Genomic DNA, 14,623 nt, shown 5'->3' on the forward strand with positions numbered 1-14,623 from the left:
CAGGCGAGGGAGTTAACGTCTCATAGCCACCGTGATGGTGATGAGAGAGAGAGACATGCAAACTCCAAATATACAGCAGCAGGCATCAGGGACGGGATCGACCCCACGACCTCCTGTATACCAGGCGAGGGAGTTAACGTCTCATAGCCACCGTGTGCGCCCCGTGGCTGTTACTCTCGCTGCGTCTCGATGTGGCCGTGGCTGTGGCCGTACCAAACTGCTGGTCTCGTGCCAGCAAGCCAGAAGTTATTCAGTGACAAATGCTACCCCGTTCAGTAGATTCTAGACTCCTCTTACGTAGACCAGCGAGGCCTACTGACTCTTTGCCCGGTGGCCGCTGAGAAGACTCACGCTTGGCATGTTTGGGCCAGTTTCATTTTAATAGCGTTGGTGTCGATGGTGATGTTGAGGATGGTGATGGTGATGAAGATGGCGGTGATTGAGTTTCATTTATTTGGGATAGCCCTGTGAGCCATTCGGCTCTTGAATCGGGTGCAACCGCAACAAACAAAAACACGAACAAGATGATGTTGAGCATGGTGAAGGCGACGTTGATGGTGGTGACGGCGATGCTGATGCTGGTGATGTTGGTGATGTGCAGGCTGGGCGCGTGCTTTGCGAGCTGGGGGAGTGCAGCGACTGTCTGCACGAAGGCCGCTCGCTCGCGGACAGAGAAACCATCCAGCCAGACGCCTGCACCACCTGCACCTGCCAGGCACTCGCACAGACACACAAAAGACAAAGATCCCCCGTATAGCCTTAACAGACTGTAGGGGCAAGTGCTGTTAGCGAGCACCTATGAAGGCCGGCACGGCACACGAGGGGGTGGGTGGCCAGCACCACGCCCGACCGCCTTTGTCTCCCCAGTTGCGATGTTTGCACACTGCACCAGGTACTCATTTGAGGCTGAGTCGACCTAGGGGAAGCCCAGGGCGGTTCAGATAATCGTCACCGGCGTTGGCCGTGAGCAGGAATCGAACCCGGGTCGCCAGGTTCATAGCGCAGCGTAGCGCTAAACGCTACACCACCGCTGCACTGCCGCACGCAACACACACACACACACGCAAAGACAGATCCCCCGTATAGCCTTCGATTTACCGCTTGGACAAGTGCTGGTAGCTTGGAGCACCTATACAGGCTATCACGGCACACGATGGGGCGGTGTGGCGAGCACCACGCCCAGTGCTGAAGTTTTTTTTACACACCATGCCAGGTACTCGTTTAAGGCTGGGTCAACCTAGGGGAAGCCCAGGACCGGTTCAATTATAATTTGCCACTGTTGTTGCTAGTGAGTAGGTATCGAACTCAGGCCCGCCCGGTTTGTAGTGCAGTGCGCTGATCACTATATATTACCACTCCCCACACACACACACACCCACACGTACACACACACGTACACACACACACGTACACACACGTACACACGCACACACCCACACATGTAGACACACACGTACACACACACACCCACACACGTAAATCCACACACACACAAACACATAAATCCACACACACAAACACACGTAAATCCACACACACACAAACATACGTAAATCCACACACATACAAACACACGTAAATCCACACACACACACACAAACACGTAAATCCACACACACACAAACACGTAAATCCACACACACACAAACACACATGCCCGCTTAGCAATACAACAACAGCCGCCAATTTCCCCTAAGTGGCAGTGACGTCAACAGGGCACTTGTGCCAGGCTAGGTGCACTCTGAGGCCACGTGAAGTGTGGAAGGCTCGCTGCTGGCAGGAGGTCACGGGACAGACCCAGCAGGTGCCACGGGTTGACTGAGTTGGCTGGCAGATGCACCACCCCCTGCACTGCCCACTGTGCCAACTCGCTGCGGTGTCGTTGACTGCGTTTGTTTAATCATTCCGGGGCCTCACCTAGGTTGACTCAGCCTCAAATGTGTACTTGGTGCGGTGTGCAAACATTGCCACGAGGGAGACAAAGGCGGCCGGGCATTAAAACTATGAACTATTTTTGTTATTGTTTTTCCAGGTAAGGCCCACTGAGCTGTGTGGCTCTTTATCAGAAGCGACCTGGCCACAAATGGTAGCCCAACGAAGTGGCTCATCACGTGGGAATTTATAGCAGCCAAATAAACGCGTGGTGTCGTTGATTCTAAATGTGGAGGGAAAAGCCATAGGTCTCGGAGAAAAATCCACTCGACCAAGGGAGAACACGCAAACTTCAAATATACAACAGGCATCATGGTCGGGATTGAACCCCTGACCTCCTGTATACCAGGCGAGGTAGTTAACATCTCCTAGCCACCCTGATGATGATGATGATGAGAGACGCAAACTCCAAATATACAGCAGGCGTCATGGTCGGGATTGAACCCATGACCTCCTTCATACCAGGCGAGGTAGTTAACATCTCATAGCCACCGTGATGATGATGATGAGAGACGCAAACTCCAAATATACAGCAGGCGTCATTGTCGGAATTGAAACCACGACCTCCTGTACACCGGGCGAGGTAGTTAAAGCCACGCCACCGTGGTAGTGGCAACCCACCCCCTCGTGTGCCGTGCCAGCCTTCGTAGGTGCTGCTCACTAACAACACTTGCCCCGACAGTCTGTTGGAGGCTACACAGGACATCTTTATCTTGTGTGTGTGTGTACAGGCAGGGAGTGTGCAGTGCACAGCAAATCCGTGTCCTCCTCTCCGCTGCGTCCATCAGTTCACGGTTCCGGGGGAATGCTGCCCACAGTGCCAAGGTGTGTCTACTCACTCACTACTCAGCTGCTCGCTCACTCATTCACCACCAGTCGCTGGCCAGCTCCTGGTTCACTCGCTCAATCTCTCATTCACTCAAACTCAGCCACGCATCCGTGCACTCGCTCAGACCGCTCGCTCTCTTGCTCAATGGTTCACAGAGCCGCTCGCCAACTCACCCACTCGCGCGCTCGCTCAGATGCCTTCGCAGTGCGTACTCACGGCCCTCCTCTCGACGCCAAGATCCAGGACGGTCACGGCCACGCGCCGCTTATCGGTGGCTGCCCCCACAGTCTGGAGCGCCGTCCATCCCCTCCGCACATTCGCAGCGTCGCCTCCATCGTCTCCTTCAAGAGACGCTTAATAACTCACCTCTGCGACCTGACTTTCGACTGACTGAGCTTGGCTCCGCGTCCTCTGAGTTGCGGCCGTTCCGTCCGCAAATTTTTTCGCGCGTTAAAAAATTTGCATCGTCATTATTATTATCATTATTATCCGTCATTCACTCGCTCGCTCGCCCACACACTGTGAGTGTCCACGCTCCGTGCGCGTGCGAGTCAAAGGCCCTGTCGGGGGGTGGCAGCATCGTGCTTAGCACGCTGCGCTACGACCCCAGCGAAACGATCCCCGCTCACGGCCAACGCCAGTGACGAATATCCGAGCCGGTCACGGGGCTCCCCCAGGTCCACTCGGCCTTAAATAAGAACCCGGCCCGGGGGAGACGCGGGCGGCCGTCGGGCGCGTTCGCGTGCCGACGCCGGAGCAGGCGCCCGCTCGCCGACAGCACTCGCCCCGACAGCGGCCCCCCGCTGAAGGCCGCCCGGGGGGGGACCTTTCCCTCTGTGGGCAGGCTGCGTGTACGAGGGGCAGGTGCACGAGGAGGGCTCCGCGTGGGTGCCCGCGGCGCGGCCGTGCCTCTCCTGCGCCTGCGACTCGGGCGTCGTCACGTGCTCCGCGCCGCTCTGTGTCGCCGTGTCGCCCTGCGCGCCGCCGACCTCCGACCCCGGCGACGGGCGGTGCTGCCCGCGGTGCTCCGGTGGGCACGCACGCACGCAGATACACGCACACACGCAAATACACGCACACACGCAGATACACGCACACGCACGCAGATACACGCACGCAGATACACGCACGCAGATACACGCACGCAGATACACGCACGCAGATACACGCACGCAGATACACGCACACACACGCAGATACACGCACGCTCACGCAGATACACGCACGCAGATACACGCACGCAGATACACGCACGCAGATACACGCACGCAGATACACGCACGCAGATACACGCACGCAGATACACGCACGCACACGCAGATACACGCACACACACACAGATACACGCACGCAGATACACGCACGCAGATACACGCACGCAGATACACGCAGATACACGCAGATACACGCACACACGCAGATACACGCACACACACGCAGATACACGCACGCAGATACACGCAGATACACTCACGCACATGCAGATACACGCACGCAGATACACGCAGATACACGCACGCAGATACACGCACACATGCAGATACAGGCACACACGCAGATACACGCACACACACGCAGATACAACAACCGCCATTCGCCACTAAGTGGCGGTGACGTCACCACGACGCTTGTGCCAGGACATGTGCACCTTGAGGCCACGTGGAGTGTCGAACGCCCGCTGGCAGGACGTCACGGGGCAGACCCAGGTGCCATGGGTCGACTGACTGAGATGACTGGCTGATGCACCACCTGTGCCCCCTACTGTGCCAACCTGCTGTGCTTTAGCCACCCGGCGCTCCGCTCGTTGTTGTGAGCGTCGCTCCTCCGCCCTCCGTTGTTGTTGGAGGGCGACTACCTCCAACTGCCCAGTAGCGTCCTTCACGAGCGTCCTCCACAGAGGCCGATCTTGACACCGCTGGTACCAGTCATCGGCAAGTCCACTCAGCTCCACGTCCTCCTGTACCACATCACTCCATCTCTTCTCTAGCCCATGCCGTGCCAGCTTAGCCCCCTCGATCCGGTCGAACAAAAGCTGTTTCGGCATGCGGTGGCTGGGCATGCGGGCTACATGACCCAGCCATCGCAGCCTTGCCCGCCGGAGGAGCTCACCGATGGGACCTTGCCCAGATCTTTCAAGGATTTGTGAGCTCCTCACACAATCCAGTCTGGTTAAACCCAAGATGGATCGTAGGCAGGCCAGCCTAAATGTTTCTAACCGGCGAAGATGTTCCATTAGGGCAGTCCACGTTTCGCAAGCATAGAGAAGGGAGGGAATGACCGTGGCCGAGAAGACCTGAAGCTTAGTGCGGAGCGACAGACCAGGTAGCTTCCACACAGTGTTACACAACCGATGAAAAGATATTGCCGCTCGACTGATTCGGAGTGAGACCTCTGCTGTTAAACTGGAGCCGATACACGCACACACACAGATACACGCACGCAGATACACGCACACACGCAGATACACGCACGCAGATACACGCACACACACACAGATACACGCACACAGATACACGCGCGCACGCAGATACACGCGCACGGATACACGGGCACGAACGCAGATACACGCACGCAGATACACGCACGCAGATACACGCGCGCAGGCAGATACAGGCACGCACGCGCGTAGATACACGCACGTAGATACATGTACACACGCAGATACACGTACACACGCAGATACACGCACGCAGATACAAAGACGAAGATACACGCACGCAGCTGTACTGCACACACGTGTATGTCAACACGGGCCTACGTGCGTACACGCACACTGACGCACGGTCACTCAAGGGCGCTGCGTGCACACTGTGTATGGGTGCCCTATGTGTGTGTACACTGCGTATGTGTATACACTGTGTGTGTTTGTACACTGTGTGTGTACACTGTGTGTGTGTTCACTGTGTGTGTACACTGTGTGTGTTCACTGTGTGTGTGTGTGTTCACTGTGTGTTCACTGTGTGTATACTGTCTGTATACACTGTGTGTGTGTACACTGTGTGTATACACTGTGTGTGTACACTGTGTGGGTGTGTTCACTGTGTGTGTACACTGTGTGGGTGTGTTCACTGTGTGTGTGTGTGCACTGTGTGTGTACACTGTGTGTATGTGTTCACTGTGTGTGTGTGTGTTCACTGTGTGTATACTGTGTGTGTACACTGTGTGTGTGTGTACACTGCACGTGTGTGTGTGTGTTCACTGTGTGTGTGTGTTCACTGTGTGTACACTGTGTGTGTGTACACTGTGTGTGTGTTCACTGTGTGTGTGTACACTGAGTGTGTGTGTGTTCACTGCGCGTGCAGGCTGTGTACACGGCAGTGTAACCCACAAACCAGGACACTCGTTCCAGCCGTCAGGCGACCCCTGTGAGATCTGCTTCTGCGAGGTAGCGTGGACACTGCACTCTGTGTGTGTGTACACAGTATGTGTGTGTACACAGTATGTGTGTGCACTCTGTGTGTGTGCACTCTGTGTGTGTGTGCACTCTGTGTGTGCACTCTGTGTGTGTGTACACTCTGTGTGTGTGTGTTCACTGTGTGTGTGTGCACACTGTGTGTGCACTCTGTGTGTGTGTTCACTGTGTGTGTGTGCACACTGTGTGTGCACTCTGTGTGTGTACACTGTGTGTGTGTGTGCACTCTGTGTGTGTGTACACTCTGTGTGTGTGTGCACTCTGTGTGTGGGCACTCTGTGTGTGTGCACTGTGTGTGTGTGTGTGCACTCTGTGTGTGTGCGCACTGTGTGTGTGCGTGCACACTGTGTGTGTGTGTGCACTGTGTGTGTGTACACTGTGTGTGTACACTGTGTGTGTGTGTACACTGTGTGTGTGTGTACTGTGTATGTGTACACTGTGTGTGTGTACACTGTGTGTGTGTGTGCGTGCACTCTGTGTGTGCGTGCACTCTGTGTGTGTGTACACTGTGTGTGTACACTGTGTGTGTGCACTGTGTGTGTGTACACTGTGTGTGTGTACACTGTGTGTGTGCACTGTGTGTGTGTACACTGTGTGTGTGTGTGCACTGTGTGTGTGTACACTGTGTCTGTGTGTGTACACTGTGTGTGTGTGTGCACTGTGTGTGTGCGTGCAGGAGCTGTCGAGCGGCGAGCATGTGCTGCACTGTGAGCGCAGGATGTGCCCGAGCCTCGTGGACTGCCCCCAAGCCAGCGTGCAGCCTCCCCCACCGGGCAGCTGCTGCCCCACCTGCACAGGTGCGTGGGCGTGCGTGCGTGCACGTACGTGGGTACGTGCGTGCGTGTGTAGGTGGGGAGCGGTAGTGCAACGGTTAGCGCGCCGCGCTACGAACCCGGCGACCCGGGTTCGATTCCCGCTCACGGCCCATCGTCGGTGGGGTAACATCTGAACCGGTCTTGGGCCCTCCCCCTAGGTCGACTCAGCCTCAAATGAGCACCTGGTGCAGTGTGCAGGCATCGCCGCTGGCAGGACAAAGGTGGACGGACGGTGGTGTGGTGACGGCAACATCACCACCCCATCACGTGCCAACAGTCCGTTAAGGCTACACGGGGGACCTTTTACAGTGAGGGAAATAAGTATTTGATCCCCTGCTGATTTTGTACGTTTGCCCACTGACAAAGAAATGATCAGTCTATACTTTTAATGGTAGGTTTATTTGAACAGTGAGAGACAGAATAACAACAAAAATTCCAGAAAAACGCATGTCAAAAATGTTATACATTGATTTGCATTTTAATGGAGGAAATAAGTATTTGACCCCTCTGCAAAACATGACTTAGTACTTGGTGGCAAAACCCTTGTTGGCAACCACAGAGGTCAGACGTTTCTTGTAGTTGGCCACCAGGTTTGCACACATCTCAGGAGGGATTTTGTCCCACTCCTCTTTGCAGACCTTCTCCAAGTCATTAAGGTTTCGAGGTTGACGTTTGGCAACTCGAACCTTCAGCTCCCTCCACAGATTTTCTATGGGATTAAGGTCTGGAGACTGGCTAGGCCACTCCAGGACCTTAATGTGCTTCTTCTTGAGATACTCCTTTGTTGCCTTGGCCGTGTGTTTTGGGTTATTGTCATGCTGGAATACCCATCCACGACCCATTTTCAATGCCCTGGCTGAGGGAAGGAGGTTCTCACCCAAGATTTGACGGTACATGGCCCCGTCCATCGTCCCTTTGATGCGGTGAAGTTGTCCTGTCCCCTTAGCAGAAAAACACCCCCAAAGCATAATGTTTCCACCTCCATGTTTGACGGTGGGGATGGTGTTCTTGGGATCATAGGCAGCATTCCTCCTCCTCCAAACACGGCGAGTTGAGTTGATGCCAAAGAGCTCCATTTTGGTCTCATCTGACCACAACACTTTCACCCAGTTGTCCTCTGAATCATTCAGATGTTCATTGATAAACTTCAGACGGGCATGTATATGTGCTTTCTTGAGCAGGGGGACCTTGCGGGCGCTGCAGGATTTAAGTCCTTCATGGCGTAGTGTGTTACCAATTGTTTTCTTAGTTGACTATGGTCCCAGCTGCCTTGAGATCATTGGCAAGATCCTCCCATGTAGTTCTGGCCAATTCCTCACCGTTCTGATGATCATTGCAACTCTACGAGGTGAGATCTTGCATGGAGCCCCAGGCCGAGGGAGATTGACAGTTCTTTTGTGTTTCTTCCATTTGCGAATAATCGCACCAACTGTTGTCACCTTCTCACCAAGCTGCTTGGTAATGGTCTTGTAGCCCATTCCAGCCTTGTGTAGGTCTACAATCTTGTCCCTGACATCCTTGGAGTGCTCTTTGGTCTTCGCCATGGTGGAGTGTTTGGAATCTGATTGATTGATTGCATCTGTGAACAGGTGTCTTTTATACAGGTAACAAGCTGGGATTAGGAGCACTCCCTTTAAAAGTGTGCTCCTAATCTCAGCTCGTTACCTGTATAAAATACACCTGGGAGCCAGATATCTTTCTGATTGAGAGGGGGTCAAATACTTATTTCCCTCATTAAAATGCAAATCAATTTATAACATTTTTGACATGCGTTTTTCTGGATTTTTGTTGTTATTCTGACTCTCACTGTTCAAATAAACCTACCATTAAAGTTATAGAGTGATCATTTCGTTGTCAGTGGGCAAACGTACAAAATCAGCAGGGGATCAAATACTTTTTTCCCTCACTGTATCTGTTGTGCGCGGGTGATGCCAGCGGCGGTGGTGTAGCGGTTAGCGCCCAGCGCTACGAACCCGGCGACCCGAGTTCGATTCCGGCTCATGGCCAGCACCGGTGACGATTCATTTGTACCGGTCCTGGGCCTCCTCCCCCAAGTCGACTCAGCCTCAAATGAGTACCTGGCGTGGTGTGTTAAATCATTGCCACCGGGGAGACGAAGGTGACCTGGCGTGGTGCTGGCCACCAGCCCTCCACGTGTGCCGTGCCGGCCTTCATAGACGCCACTCGCTTAACAGCACTTGCCCCTACAGCCCGGTGAAGGCTATAATACTGGGGGGTGGATCTTTGTCTTTGTCTTTTGATGCCAGCGGCTCTGGGCAACTGCTCGTTGTCGGTGAGCGGGCGCCAGGTGTACGCCAGCGAGGACCCCTGCTACGTGTGCGAGTGCCAGGTGAGTCTGCCTGCCCGCACACGGCACACCACGTCCAGTATGACACCTCCACGCTACGTCTGCAGCCGCCGCTACTCATCAAGCGTCACCTGCCGCGGTCGACCGTGTGTACACACTGTGTGGGTGTACATTGTGTATGTGTGTGCACACTGTGTGTACACTGTGTGTGTACACTGTGTGTGTGTGTACACTGTGTGTGTGTACATTGTGTGTGTACCCTGTGTGTGTGTGCACACTTTTGGTGTACACTGTGTGTGTGTACACTGTGTGTGTGTGCACACTGTGTGTGTACATTGTGTGTGTGTACACTGTGTGTGTGTACACTGTGTGTGTGTGTACACTGTGTATGTGTGTGTGTGTACACTGTGTGTGTGTGTGTGTACACTGTGTGTGTGTGTACACTGTGTGTGTACACTGTGTGTGTACACTTTGTGTGTGTACATTGTGTGTGTGTACACTGTGTGTGTGCACACTGTGTGTGTACATTGTGTGCGTGTACACTGTGTGTGTGTACACTGTGTGTGTGTGTACACTGTGTGTGTGCACACTGTGTGTGTGCACTGTGTGTGTACATTGTGTGTGTGTGTGTACATTGTGTGTGTGTACACTGTGTGTGTACACTGTGTGTGTGTACATTGTGTATGTGTACACTGTGTGTGTACATTGTGTGTATGTGTACACTGTGTGTGTACATTGTGTGTGTGTACACTGTGTGTGTACATTGTGTGCTTGTGTGTGTGTATATATTGTGTGTGTACACTGTTTGTGTGTACATTGTGTGTGTGTGTACACTGTGTGTGTGTACATTGTGTGCATGTGCACTGTGTATGTGTACATTGTGTGTATGTGTACACTGTGTGTGTACATTGTGTGTGTGCGTACACTCTACGTGTGTACACTGTGTGTGTAGACTGTGAGTGTACACTGTGTGTGTACACACGGTATACACACACAGTGTACACACGCATGCACAGTGCACACACACACGCACAGTGTACACACAGACGCAGTGTGAACACACACACACACGCACGGTGATGTGGCCAAATCTTGTGATGTGGCCAAAATTGGTGATGTGGCCAAATCTGGTGATGTGGCCAAACTTGGTTATGTGGCCAAATCTGGTGATGTGGCCAAACTTGGTGATGTGGCCAAATCTGGTGATGTGGCCAAACTTGGTGATGTGGCCAAATCTGGTTATGTGGCCAAATCTGGTGATGTGGCCAAATTTGGTGATGTGGCCAAATCTGGTGATGTGGTCAAACTTGGTGATATGGCCAAATCTGGTGATGTGGCCAAACTTGGTGATGTGGCTAAACTTGGTGATGTGGCCAAACTTGGTGATGTGGCCAAATCTGGTGATGTGGCCAAACTTGGTGATGTGGCCGAATCTGGTGATGTGGCTAAACTTGGTGATGTGGCCAAATCTGGTGATGTGGCCAAACCTGGTGATGTGGCCAAACCTGGTGATGTGGCCAAATCTGGTGATGTGGCCAAATCTGGTGATGTGGCCAAATCTGGTGATGTGGCCAAACTTGGTGATGTGGCTAAACTTGGTGATGTGGCCAAATCTGGTGATGTGGCCAAATCTGGTGATGTGGCCAAATCTGGTGATGTGGCCAAACTTGGTGATGTGGCCAAAGCTGGTGATGTGGCCAAATCTGGTGATGTGGCCAAATCTGGTGATGTGGCCAAATCTGGTGATGTGGCCAAACCTGGTGCTGCCCTATGTGGGGTGTGCGTGGGTGCCTGCACTTGCCCCAACAGTCTGTGAAGGCTATACGGGGGGGGGGGGTCTTTGTCTTTGCAGGAGTTCACGTGGGTGTGCGTTCGCCAGCTGTGCCCCACCCTGAGCTGCCCCCTGGTGGAGCAGTTCACCCCACCTGAGTCGTGCTGCCCCATCTGCGAAGGTGTCTGTGGGGTGTGTGTGGGGTGTGTGGGGTGTGGAGTGGGTGTGTGTGTGTGTGGGGTGTGGGGTGTGTGGGATGTGTGGGGGTGTGTGTGGGTGTGTGTGGGGTGTATGGTGTGTGGGGTGTATGGTGTGTGTGGGTGTGTGTGGTGTGTGTGGGGTGTGTGGGGTGTGGGGTGAGTGGGTGTGGGGTGTGTGGGGTGTGTGTGGGGTGTGTGGGGTGTGTGGGGTGTGTGGGGTGTGTGTGTGGGGTGTGTGGGGTGTGTGTGTGGGGTGTGTGTGGTGTGTGTGGTGTGTGGGGTGTGTGGGGTGTGGGGTGAGTGGGTGTGGGGTGTGTGGGGTGTGTGTGGGGTGTGTGGGGTGTGTGTGTGGGGTGTGTGTGGTGTGTGGGGTGTGTGTGGTGTGTGTGGGGTGTGTGGGGTGTGTGAGGTGTGTGGTGTGTGGGGTGTGGGGTGTGTGGGGTGTGTGGGGTGTGTGAGGTGTGTGGTGTGTGTGGTGTGTGTGGGGTGTATGGTGTGTGGGGTGTGTGGGGTGTGGGGTGTGTGTGGGTGTGTGTGGGGTGTGTGGGGTGTGGGGTATATGGTGTGTGTGTGGGGTGTGTGGGGTGTGGGGTGTGTGTGGGTGTGTGTGGTGTGTGTGGGGTGTGTGGGGTGTGGCGTGTGTGTGGGGGTGTGGTATGTGGGGTGTGTGTGGGTGTGTGTGGGGTGTATGGTGTGTGTGGGGTGTGTGTGGGTGTGTGGGGTGTGTGTGGGGTGTGTGGGGTGTGTGGGGAGTGTGGTGTGTGGGGAGTGTGGTGTGTGTGGTGTGTGGGGAGTGTGGGGTGTGTGGGATGTGTGGAGTGTGTGGGGTGTGTGTGGGGTGTGTGGTGTGTGTTGGATGTGTCGGTGTGTGTGGGCGTGTGTGGAGTGTGTGGAGTGTGTGGGGAGTGTGGGATGTGTGTGGAGTGTGTGGGGAGTGTGGGGTGTGTGGGGGGTGTGTGGGGTGTATGGTGTGGGGTGTGTGTGGGGTGTGTGGGGTGTGTGGGGTGTAGGGTGTGTGGGGTGTATGGTGTGTGGGGTGTGTGGGGTGTATGGTGTGTAGGGAGTGTGGTGTGTGTGGTGTGTGGGGTGTGTGGGGTGTGTTGGAGGGGGGTGTGTATGGGGTGTGTGGGGTGTGTATGGGGTGTATGGTGTGTATGGTGTGTGTGGGGTATCTGGTGTGTATGGTGTGTGTGGGTGTCTGGTGTGTCTGGTGTGTATGGGGTGTGTATGGGGTGTATGGTGTGTATGGTGTGTGTGGGGTGTCTGGTGTGTGTGGGGTGTGTGGGGTGTGTGTTGGGTGTGTATGGGGTATATGGGGTGTATTGAGTGTGTTGGGGGGGGGGGTGTATGGGGTGTGTGGGGTGTGTATGGGGTGCCACTCGCGAACAGCACTTGCCCCCAGCAGTCTGCGAAGGCTACACGGGGGATCTTTGTCTCTCGACCACGTGACGTAGATTGCGTGATCGAGGATCGACGCATACCCGACGGAGGGACTTTCCTCGACGGAGCAAACAGCTGCATCACCTGCATCTGCTCGGTAGCCGCTCGCTCGCTCACTCACTCATCCCTTTGTTACAAATACTTTATTGTTTTCATTCATTGCAATAGCAGAATCAGAATATTTATATATGCTTCAGGAGGAATCCGATGAGCTATGAAGCTCTTTAATTTTTTTACAGAAGTCCAGTAGGGGGCACGGGGTCAAAACGTGACAACAACAACAATGACACAAACACGATAGGAGGGCAATGGATTGCCAAGGTAAGCAAATCGCTCAGGAAATTAGAAAACATTTTTTAAATGCCCCACTGAGCTATTAGCTTCGTCTTTCAGAAGCGACCTGGCCACCACAAATGATCGCTCAACGGAGTGGCTAATCATCATCATCATCGTTATCATCGCCGTGAACATTTATAGCGTGACCTCTCCAGCAATGTTCATGTAGCTAGCGGCTTTATTTTATTTTATCCGCTTGTCTTCAATGAAGTTATCCATAACAGATTTTTTTGTTGGGTCAGTGAATATAAATGTGTCGTTAAACCCGTCGTCACCCAATACAGCCAATGAGTGAGGGTTTATATTCTTGGTTCTCTCTGTAAAGTCACGTAGAAGGGAAACAAAAATATATATAAAACAATAAAATTCTCACGACGTTTCGACTGCAACACAAGCAATCATGATGACGTTTCGACTGCAATACAAGCAACACAAGCAATCATGATGATTGCTTGTGTTATTTTATTTTATTGTTTCCCTTCTACGTGACTTTACCGAAAGAACCAAGAATATGAATCCCTGCAGTCACGAAAGCTTTAAATCAAGAGTAAGGGTTTGTCACGTAGCAGATCGGTGTGTTGGAGAGTAAACCCACAACATTTACAATTTTAATCTCCAACACACAACCTGGGTTAGTGCTGAACTAGTAACTAATCGGCGCGTTTTGTTCACGTGACAAACCTTTACTGATTGATTGCATCGGGTGGCGGCGGGTTTAACGACGTGTTTGCATTTTCGCGATCTAACCCAACAAAACCTCTTCCACTGTGGATAATATTGGTCGCGACAACCTTTACTACTACTACAACTTCCGCGTGTTAAACGTCAAATCAAGCTTAGCTAACGGCCAGTGCAATCGTAGACGGGTCATCCTCTGGGCCTAGTCGCCCCCAAATGGGGTCACAACGCTCTAGCGGGGCGCAACATTAAATTGGTCATTCGGCGTTGCCGAAAGACACAAGTATCACCGGCTGGGTCCAACGACACTGATCTCGGTTCGACCTTCGCACGTTCACGTGTAGCCAAGTGACGCCACTCGCGCTCGGTTAGCCGCCCCGGGGCTTGTCGCGCCGTCAGAGCCGGCGGTCGCTCTCCGCTCCCCGCCGAGTAGCGGTCGGTCGCGGCCATCGTCGCGTTCGGTGGTGGCGGCGGCGGCGGCGGCGGTGGGAAAACGTTGTGCGAACGTTGGGCGAACGTTGGGCGAACGCTGGGCGAACGCTGGGCGAACGCTGGGCGAACGTTGAGCGAACGTTGGGCGAACGTTGTACGAACGTTGAGCGAACGTTGGGCGAACGCTGGGCGAACGCTGGGCGAACGTTGGGCGAACGTTGGGCGAACGTTGAGCGAACGTTGGGCCAACGTTGGGCAAATGTTGAATTGAGCTAAGCGACCCGAGTTCGATTTCCGCTCACGGCTACCGAAAGCAGTGACGATTATCCGAACCGGTCCTGGGCTTTTCCTAGATCGACTCAGCCTCAAATGAGTACCTGGTGCGGTGTGGAGTAAACATCGCCACTGGGGAGACAAAGGCGGCCGGGCGTGGTGCTGGCCACCCAGCCCCTCGTGTACCGTGCCAGCCT

The 14,623-nt window shown here is 53.9% G+C and overlaps 1 protein-coding gene across 1 annotated transcript in view; it reads left to right on the plus strand.

Moving 5' to 3' along the window:
* Nucleotides 1-14,623, plus strand: part of KCP (kielin cysteine rich BMP regulator) — a 156,601-nt gene that overhangs the window by 134,521 nt on the left and 7,457 nt on the right. The window contains exons 35-42 of the mRNA XM_076054333.1: nucleotides 602-715; nucleotides 2,664-2,757; nucleotides 3,606-3,791; nucleotides 6,064-6,146; nucleotides 6,850-6,970; nucleotides 9,256-9,338; nucleotides 11,149-11,248; nucleotides 12,722-12,804. Coding sequence (XP_075910448.1) covers nucleotides 602-715; nucleotides 2,664-2,757; nucleotides 3,606-3,791; nucleotides 6,064-6,146; nucleotides 6,850-6,970; nucleotides 9,256-9,338; nucleotides 11,149-11,248; nucleotides 12,722-12,804 — 864 coding nt within the window. The remainder of the gene's footprint in view (nucleotides 1-601; nucleotides 716-2,663; nucleotides 2,758-3,605; nucleotides 3,792-6,063; nucleotides 6,147-6,849; nucleotides 6,971-9,255; nucleotides 9,339-11,148; nucleotides 11,249-12,721; nucleotides 12,805-14,623) is intronic.

The sequence above is a fragment of the Petromyzon marinus genome, chromosome 65 (genome assembly GCF_048934315.1).
Source record: "Petromyzon marinus isolate PM22_M1 ecotype Great Lakes invasive population chromosome 65, UKy_Petmar_22M1.pri1.0, whole genome shotgun sequence".
NCBI lineage: Eukaryota > Metazoa > Chordata > Hyperoartia > Petromyzontiformes > Petromyzontidae > Petromyzon > Petromyzon marinus.